This window comes from Sinocyclocheilus grahami, unplaced genomic scaffold (genome assembly GCF_001515645.1).
Source record: "Sinocyclocheilus grahami isolate Dianchi unplaced genomic scaffold, SAMN03320097.WGS_v1.1 scaffold487.1, whole genome shotgun sequence".
Taxonomy (NCBI): Eukaryota; Metazoa; Chordata; class Actinopteri; order Cypriniformes; family Cyprinidae; genus Sinocyclocheilus; species Sinocyclocheilus grahami.
The window spans coordinates 1,533,365-1,543,561 of NW_015505666.1; the positions used below are offsets into that span (position 1 = coordinate 1,533,365).

The following is a 10,197-nucleotide window of genomic DNA, read 5'->3' on the forward strand; positions in this document are numbered from 1 at the left end:
TTTTGATCAAAGGAATTCAGTGCTCTCATCCTCCAAGCCCAGACGGTAGACAGCCGATAACTTTCAACATCCTTTCTAAATGTATTCACATTCTCCGCACAGGGTACCACTCACTCCATACCACTCGTAGACTCAACGCTATGTTCATACTGGCTTTTTGTGGTTTCCTGAGATGCTTGGAATTCACAATAACTTCTATTCAACTCCATCCAACCATCTCCAACCTTTCCGTGCTTGACAGTGAAACTCCTATTTCATCAATGTAAATAAGATCAGGAAAAAGTCTGAATTTTTTAACCTCCCATCACCACTCCAACTGTATCAGGCCCTTTTTCTTGCCTTCAATTCAGAAGCTCTCAGTCTACATCCCCTCTTGACCCTCTTTTGTCAATGACTGTAACCACCCCGTCACACGTTTTTTGGTTTCAAAAACATCTATCCAAACGACGTTCAATAAACATCGTCCAACCAGTCATACCTGTAGAAAGATTTTCCAGTCACTCCTTCCGAATCGGGGCAGTAACTACAGCAGGTCAAAAAGGTCTCTTATAGCAGCAGATCCAAGCTCTCGGTCAATGGTCATCAGATGCCTTCAAGAGCTATATCAGGACTAATAATTTTCACACAAAGAAAGCCCATCTAATTCTGATCCGTTCAAGGAAATTTGAGGCTGCTGCAGCAATGCCCTGCTTAATTTGATACTGTCACAGCAGTGCCCGCTCCATTTGATACTACCGCCGCAGTGCCCCGCTCATTTGATACTGCCGCTGTACTGCCCTGTTTAATTTGATACTGCCGCTGCAGCGCCCGGCTTAATCTGATACCGCCGCTGCAGTGCCCTGCTCAGTTGATACCGCCGCTGCAGTGCCCTGCTCATTTGATACCGCCGCTGCAGTGCCCGGCTTAATTTGATACCGCCGCCGCAGTGCCCGGCTTCATTTGATACTGCCGCCGCAGTGCCCCGCTTAATTTGATACTGCCGCCGCAGTGCCCTGCTCATTTGATACTGCCGCTCAATTCGATGCCGCAGTGCCCTGCTTAATTCACTGCCGCCGCAGTGCCCTGCTCAGTTGATACTGCCGCCTCAGTGCCCCGCTTAATTTGATACTGCCGCCGCAGTGCCTCGCTCAGTTGATACTGCTGCCGCAGTGCCCAGCTCATTTGATACTGCGCAATGCCTCCATTTGTCGTTTCGAGACTAATGGCTTATTCAGCATTGGACCGGGCTCTCCCTTCCGGTGCAGTAGAGCTGCGGCTCCCTTCGGTCACAGCAGGAGCCCTCCGTCTGTTGTTTTGAGATTCAAGGCTTATTCAGCATTGGACCGGGCTCTCCCTTCCGGTGCAGTAGAGCTGCGGCTCCCTTCGGTCACAGCAGGAGCCCTCCGTCTGTTGTTTTGAGATTCAAGGCTTATTCAGCATTGGACAGGGCTCCCCCTTCCGGTGCAGCAGAGCCGCAGCTCCCTTCGGTCGTAGTGAGAGCCATCCATCCAATGCTTTAAACCATGCCACGTATTCAGCTGCAAGAGGGACTCTCCCTTCCGGTGCAGCAGAGCCGCAGCTCCCTTCGGTCGTAGTGAGAGCCATCCATCCAATGCTTTAAACCATGCCACGTATTCAGCTGCAAGAGGGACTCTCCCTTCCGGTGCAGCAGAGCCGCAGCTCCCTTCGGTCGTAGTGAGAGCCATCCATCCAATGCTTTAAACCATGCCACGTATTCAGCTGCAAGAGGGACTCTCCCTTCCGGTGCAGCAGAGCCGCAGCTCCCTTCGGTCGTAGTGAGAGCCATCCATCCAATGCTTTAAACCATGCCACGTATTCAGCTGCAAGAGGGACTCTCCCTTCCGGTGCAGCAGAGCCGCAGCTCCCTTCGGTCGTAGTGAGAGCCATCCATCCAATGCTTTAAACCATGCCACGTATTCAGCTGCAAGAGGGACTCTCCCTTCCGGTGCAGCAGAGCCGCAGCTCCCTTCGGTCGTAGTGAGAGCCATCCATCCAATGCTTTAAACCATGCCACGTATTCAGCTGCAAGAGGGACTCTCCCTTCCGGTGCAGCAGAGCCGCAGCTCCCTTCGGTCGTAGTGAGAGCCATCCATCCAATGCTTTAAACCATGCCACGTATTCAGCTGCAAGAGGGACTCTCCCTTCCGGTGCAGCAGAGCCGCAGCTCCCTTCAGATGCAGCGAGAGTCCCTCACCTGGCCTTCCATCGTGCTCCTCATTCGGCGACAGGTAGGGCTTGCTATCTGACGCGGAGAGTCGCAGCTTACATTCAAGCACTGCACGACCCCTCCCAGTCGCCCTGCCGGCTCCTCGCACACCCTACTTTTCTTCATGGCACGCATATTTTTGGGGGCTACTTAGTTTTCTTTCCGGCTGCTGTCCCATGCCATTAGCTTATTTTGGGGAGTTCTCTGGGTTCGGGCTTTAACCCGAGCTCGGAGTCCTCCCTCTGGACAGCACGCCAAATATGCTACTAATTGCTTAATCACATAATATGTTAGTGTGAGCTCGTGAAATTATGTTTTATTAACAAGGTTCGGGAGGAGCACGATCAGATAATCAATGAATCAATCAGTCTGGCCCAGGTGGAGCTCGTCAGCTAATCACCTTAACAAGCGCATACGTGTATATATACAGCCAATATTACCCCAGTTCCACAAAAGTTTTCCAGCATCCCGCCTCCACCCCAACACCTCACTACTATTCTAATTTCCTCCCAGTTCCACAAAAGTTTTCCAGCATCCCGCCTCCACCCCAACACCTCACTACTATTCTAATTTCCTCCCAGTCTTGGGATGGTGTGGGGAGTTGTCTGGGTTCGGGCTTTAACCCGAGCTCGGAGCCCTCCCTCTGGACAGCACGCCAAATATGCTACTAATTGCTTAATCACATTATATGTTAGTGTGAACTCGTGAAATTGTGATTGGGGTTGAATGCTTAGGGGCATTTTGCTCTGTTTTGGTTGGATTTAGGAAATAAATTACATTGCCTATCCTCTCAGGATACCTGGAATTAGTGTTACAAGTACCCTAGGCACATCGTTTTTCCATTTTTGTAGCATAAACACCATTAAACCGATGCAAGCTTCGGATCTTCCAATGTTTCTCTATGGCGCTGAAACCTAAAGATGTCTGAGTTCCGCTCCCCGTGCAACTGATACTCGACTGCCATTGGCTCATCAGTGTTCGAGGGGAGGGGCTTTCCGATAGGCCAATTGTAACACATACACGTTACATATACGTGTTCTGATTTGTCTCTGAGCGCATGAACAGAAATCCTACTGAGGAACAGCACAAGTTCTCTCTCGCACTTTTAAAATCTAATCAACTTTAATAAATCAAACACGTCCCATTGTGCAAAAGTGACGTTACATGATTTTACTGATTTGCACGTGAAATTTAGCTTTTATGGAAGAAGGAAAGCGCACCACTGGAAAGGGGGCAGAATGGGGCGCAATAATCATTATATCCCGATTACTGTATTTTCATAATTGTTAAGAGGCTAAAATCAACCACAAATCACACATTGGCTCGTATTTGCTTATGAAAATTCTAACTTTGTTTTTTCATTTCGAACAGTAAAAATGCTGTTTGTTCAGAAGGCTCATAAGGCAACTAATGCATATACACATGGAAAATGGGAGGAAAAAATAGCGGAGTATAAAACTTGCATCCAGAAACTGTTGCGATTCCTGTGGAGCTGGTGACTAAGATTCACAGCAGCGATGCAGCACCGCCTGCGAAAACAGTCCCTGGCCTGGATCCCCCACCTACCCCCTCCCCACATGTGCTGCCACATGCCTGTGATTACTCCTAGTGTGAGATTGGCTGGAATTAGCCGTGGTGTAATTACTCCTGATGTGCTGCAGAGGGATCAGCCGGAAAATGCAGTTATTCCCACCAGTGTGGCAGGGGAATTAGGTGAAGTGTGGCGGAGCGGAGGAGTTGCACTACATATGTGTGCGTAAGGTGGTCGAGGCGAAAGGGAACTGGCCCATCTGTGTGATTAGATGGAGAACAACACGCCATTAGAGGTCAGAGGCTCCAAAGCTCTCAGCCATAGCAGGTGAGCCAGTGGATTATAACAATTCTGACATGCCCGCTTGTCATACTCGTTCCAAAAGCCACTCGGAATGCCAGGAGAGAAAGAGGGAAAACAAGAATTGAGGAATAAACTATAGCAAAAAACCAACATACTGTAGGCAAGAAATGAGAAAGACATACACTGAACTGTAGTGAGCCGGCTGAAAAAGCAGAAAAAAAAAACAATTCTGTTTTTGCACAAAATGGTTTTGGAAGGGCAACATCATTAAAGGTGGGGTAAGCGATTTCTGGTAGCCAATGTTGACATTTGAAATCACCAAAACAAACACGCCCCTACCCCAAAAGCGTCTCGCCCCTACTTTGATAGCTCCGCCCCACACATACATACGCAACCCAGGCAACGATTAGTTCTGTGAAACAAAGCAAAACCAATGTTACACCGTGTCTACACCGGACACGAGTGGTGCGGCGCGACAAAATACTATGCAACTCATTATAATCAGTGATGCTGTCTACACTATAGATATACAGTATATATATATATATATATATATATATATATATATATAGTCTACACTGGATGCAGCACGACGCGACAAATCCCAGACATAAAACTGCTGCTGTTCTATTCATGATGTATTGACAAGATTTTTCAAATAATTTTCAATGGTCGCTAGACAGACTTTAGCTGTTGCGGCGCAGACACGGTGTTACTCTCCTATCGAGAAGAAACAAAGCAACCTCGGCATCCAATCACAGGCCTTCTGCTCCTTGAGTTCTCTCCAGCGCTGGAAAGATGATCCGATATTTACACGGGTCCTACTTCTTGCCTTATGCCTTCTTTTGTTCCGCAGACGTTTTCCTCTTTTGTTTTTTATCCACCATCTCTATCTTTCTGTCGCTCAGCTCGCTAATGTCTGTCATGTGCACTGAACGCTCTCTCCTCCACATCATGTTCACAACACGCCCCTTACTGCTGATTGGCTACAAGTTTGTTTTGCTAGTCGGCTCGAATCAGTTTTCTAAAGCGTTTTTGAAAAATCGCTTACCCCACCTTTAATCGAAACAGTGATGTTTAATTAGTTCTCCTCTAATGATGCATTTTTTATTGTTTCAGTGTCTATTTTGAGCACATAACATGGAAGTTACAACAGCAGCGTGATAAAAAAATACATGCTGGTCAACTTTAACATGACCAAAAATGATACTAAAGTGTGTATGTAAAAACTGTTAAGCTGAAATTAAGATATTGCTGAAGAACCAGTGTTATTTAAATATCATTGAGACACTATGACAGTTTTAATATTTTGAATTAGTTCTTATTTTTATTTTAAAGTTTAGTAATTTTGTTGTTTTTGTCATTTTTAATATATAATAAAATATAATTTATATGTACGTATTAATATTTATTTTTGTTTTAGTTATTTTAGTTCATCAAGATAAACTAAATTGAATGAAGAATGAGGGCATGAGAACTAGCCGAAATAATAATTTTATTTTATTTTATTAGTTAACATCATTTTATTTAAATACTTAAATATAATTTAAAGTCATGAATTTTATTTCAAGTATTTTTTTATTTATTTTTTGTATTATGGTTTTAGTTGTAATTCCAGTTTTATTAGTTAACTATAATAACCATATGAAGGACTGTTTAATTTATCACTTGAGAACATTACACTCTGAACAACATAATGAGTTCAATTATCCAAACTGAATTACCGAAACATTATTTTCAGTTTTGGTTTTCAGCTACATGAAAACTTTAATGTTAGTTTTGTTGTTTCAGTATGGAAAAAAATAATTACTTCAATGCATCACTAAAAGTAAGAGTAATCATTCTCATAAAGACACAGCCAACAGATGCAAAAACAGATGTGGTTAGCATCATTCCTTCATCAAGATAGGAATGTGTGAGTATTAGTGCTGTAAAAGGTCAAGCTTTGATGTGCACGCGCTCGACGCACGCTTTTGAGATTACGGGTGGTGTGGATGTGAGAGAATGGGAGATAAGGAGATGTAAATGTCAAGTGCTCTGCCGAGTGAGGGCTTTGATCCCGACTGGGGTCTGCGTACCTGAGATTACCCTCCTCTTCAGAGCACACACCCCCTCTGCCGTAACCACCAGACCTAAACCATGGTGGTTATAAAATTGCGAGAATGCATCTGCATCTGCAAACATCTGCAATGTCGGGGCAGCTACAATGGAAGTGTAGATTCAAGATAATCGTAATTTGAAGCTGTTAAACTAGTCACGCTACTTTTTGGAAAAAGAAGTTAGCTTCACTACACGCTACAAACAAAAACTATAACATGACACAATGTAAGATTTAATCAAGCTGCATTTTTGCTGACACAAAAACAATGAGGGGTTCTCTCTGAGGATGACAGTGTCGAACTTCAAATGCTATATTTGTACTAAATACAACAGAAACTACATAACCAAGTCAAAAATTATTCAACATACTGTTCATAGACTTGAATGAATTCATCTTTTTTATATCTCTTCATTTACATCATCCCTCCAATGATGAATCATACTTTACAACTCTACATTTGAGAAAAATAACCATTTGAAATAACTCACTAGAATAAATCATACTTTCCCAGTCTACCATGCAAAAGTTTGGGGATTGATTGATTGATTGATTGATTGATTGATTGATTGATTGTTTGATTGACTGACTGACTGATTGATTGAGATTCATCAAAAAAGCATCACATTTTTGCAAAAAAAAAAAAAAACACTACACAACAACTGTTTAAAACATTGATAAGAAAAAAAAATTCTTGAGCACTAAATCAGCATATTAGTATGATTCCTGAAAGATTATGTGACACTAAGGACTGAAGTAATGGCTGCTATAAAATCGTCAAATTACATTTAAAATTAAAATAGAAAACAATGATCTTAATATTTTACAATATTTCTCTATTTTTGATCCGAAAAATGCAGCCTGGTGAGCATAAGACACTTTTTTTTCAAAATCAGTAACCTCAAAAACATCAACCTCAAACTTCTGAGCAATAGTGTAGTTTTGAGACCATTTGTGATTTGTGTTTACTTGTAAAAGTTAACAAAACTCATTTCAGCAGATTTACACATTGAAAATTTACATAATTTTTTTTTAAAAATATTTCTGACTTTTAAAAATATTAAAAACTCTTACAGACACAAAAGTTTTGAACAGTAGTGTACTAGAGAGAAAATCTTAGGTGAGTTAATTATTCTTTCCGACATTAAGTACAGTCATGTACTGTTTGGTGAGGCTACACAGCTACTGGATAAGAAATAATAAATGGCTACCACAAGAGCTACTCTACTTTTAAAGCCACTACAGGAAGACTTACATAAGTGTAACTACTTTTACTTCCCAAAACTGTCCAGCACTCCGAAGCATTCCCTTCTACCTCAAAGGCAGCTCCTCGGCTGGCGGAGAACCCCGAGAAGTATGTTATTTGGAATCTGCCATCTTTCCTCACAGAACTTTTGGGCCCAAACACACATACACTTATCTGACTTAAAGTTCGAAGTGCCCCAAGCAAGAACAGCCTGTACGCTACGGCTCCAAAAAAGCAGCAATAGTATAAAGAATGATCTCTTATTAAGAAAAGAAGACTTTTTAATGAAAAGACAAACCAAAGGTGTCAGGCTGACAGAGATTTTTCAAAAACCTTGTTAAGAACACTTTATTGGAGCATACCAGTGGGGTGGAACAAAGCGAGGGCGGAAGAAGAGCAACTCTTTTTTTTTATTAAATCTGTTCCTAGCCAGAAAGGTGGATATCAAAATAAGCAGAGCCGCTTTAGTTCTCCTCTACAGGGGGATAGAAACCAGGTAAACCCTCCTTTATCTGTCAAACGACAGAGGACACAAAGAGAAAGAGAACAAGAGCTCTGGAATTCTCGAATCAAAGTATCAGCTTGCTCAACCGAGCAAACAATTCAAAGGAATCGTATTGTATATCTTGTTATCTGGAGTTACCACAGGGTGGTCCTTTCTTCTGGCAAAGTTCTACATATTGAAAGGTCTCTTCTTTTCTGGTTAAAGACCCTAAGAAATTAATTCATGTTTTGATGCACTTCCTATTAAAACAGGAAGGGGGTGGGATTTATTGAAGGTCTAGCCAATAAGCTTTAGACCTGCACTAGAGCTGACAATTTGCCATTAAGATAAACGGGAACAAATAGCTTTTTCAGGTATTACAGACATTATTTTAATGCTGAAGATCAACAGTACAGACAGGAGGAGGGACATATTATTTTAGAGAGCATTTGATTAGACAAAAATCTGTGTAGTGCAACATTAGTGTCATCAAAGAGAAGTGTTAACTTTTACAAGTAAACTAGAACACAATAGTCTCAACACTATTGTGCAAAATATTGGTGTTAGCATCGTTTTTAATACAGTTAAAACGGTAAAATTGTGAAATAACATTATGATTCAAAATAGTCGTTTACATTTTATATACCACCATACCACATTTTCAGCAGCCATTATTCAAAGCTTCAATATCACATGATCTATCAGAAATCATTCTAATATGCTGATTTGGTCCTCAAGTAACATTTCTTCTTATTGTTAATGCTGAAAACGAAAACAGTTGTTCTGCTTAATATTTTTTGTGGAAATTGCGATACTTTTTGTCAGAATTCTGAATAGAAATACAATGAATAGAAAGTATTTTGCAACATTATAAATGTCGTCAATGTCACTTATATCAATTTAATCCATCTTTGCTGAATAAAAGTATTTTTTTAACAAAAATCTCACTGACCTCATTTTTAATGAGGTCTTTAAAGACATGTTTTCCTCTATAAAGCTATCAGTCAACCTGATAAAGTCACCATCAGACCACTAATGCAAAAACGGAAAGGAGCCACCACGTTCACATGCACAAACTCTCAACACACATTAGCCGAGTGTCTGACAGGCCAGCTGACAGCTGCATCATTGATCACGCACACGTTTTGTAGAATAACTGCCTCCTCTAACGAGAGTTCCACATCCGGTATGGCAGTCAGCTTTCCTTCACTGAGCCACTCGCCGGCTGCCGAAGAGACACGAATCATTACAGCCATTAATCGCCTTGATGCATGGAATGAAGCAAAAACATATTTTCTTTTCGATTACATTTGGTTATTCACGCGACAGTCTAATATGACTTAAATAAACCTGCAGTTTTCATGTGGAGCTCTTTAACTGAACGTCTACACACTCACTGACAGTATGCAAGGGGGAAAAAGAACGCAGTAGATAACAGAGTTAATATCTCACTCACATGGTAGTACGCAATGGCCTCTCGATCCAGGGCTCGGCTAACTGCCACCTCTCCCGTCAGTCGGTTGATGCTGAACACACCTTTAGGGTCTTGATCTGCTCCCCTTCCTATCAGACGGAAGATGTGGTCTTCCTTCATGTCAGATGAGATCACCTATATCACAGGATAGCACCCAAAATCATATTTTTAATGTACTTGAATAATTTCTTAATGACCTAAATATTACTATTTATTTATCATTCCTTAAAGGGGTCATATGGTGCGATTTAAATTTTTCCTTTCTCTTTGAAGTGTTACCAGCTCTTGGTGCATAAAGAAGATCTGTAAAGTTGCAAAGACTAAAGTCTCAAACCCAAAGAGATATTATTTATAAAAGTTAAGAGTCAACCACGTCTACTTAAAACGGCTCGTTCTAACACGCCCCCACATGTCTACGTCACGATGTGGGAAGATTTGCATAACGCCCCCCAAATGTTCACGCAAAGAAGGCACTGTGTGTTTCGTTGTGAAAGCGAAACTACTTTGTTTGGCCTTCCAAAAGAGGACGATATCTGCTTCGTCATGCCTAGAGCTGATCCGTGCTGGTCGCTGAGGAAATACATCAACTTCACGCTGTGGATCGCCGGATCGGCTTTCACCGTGGATGAAGTGGAGTCCAGACGAGTCCAGACCGGGGTCGTCACATGTGGTTGCCGCAAGCCCGCCGGCCGCTCCTTCGTCCAATCCGTCGGCCGCGCCGTTCTCAAGTCCCCGGCCGTTCCTCACTCTAGCCCACCGTGTGTTTCATTGTGAAAGCGAAACTACTTTGTTTGGTCTTCCAAAAGAGGACATTATTTACAACACTGTTCCAGAACAGTTCAACCCAAATATTCA

General features: G+C 42.2%; 1 protein-coding gene across 1 annotated transcript in view; it reads right to left on the reverse strand.

Moving 5' to 3' along the window:
• LOC107553949 (cadherin-13-like) overlaps positions 1-10,197 on the reverse strand; it is a 208,777-nt gene that overhangs the window by 179,017 nt on the left and 19,563 nt on the right. The window contains exon 6 of the mRNA XM_016236293.1: positions 9,325-9,477. Within this exon, the coding sequence (XP_016091779.1) occupies positions 9,325-9,477 (153 nt within the window). The remainder of the gene's footprint in view (positions 1-9,324; positions 9,478-10,197) is intronic.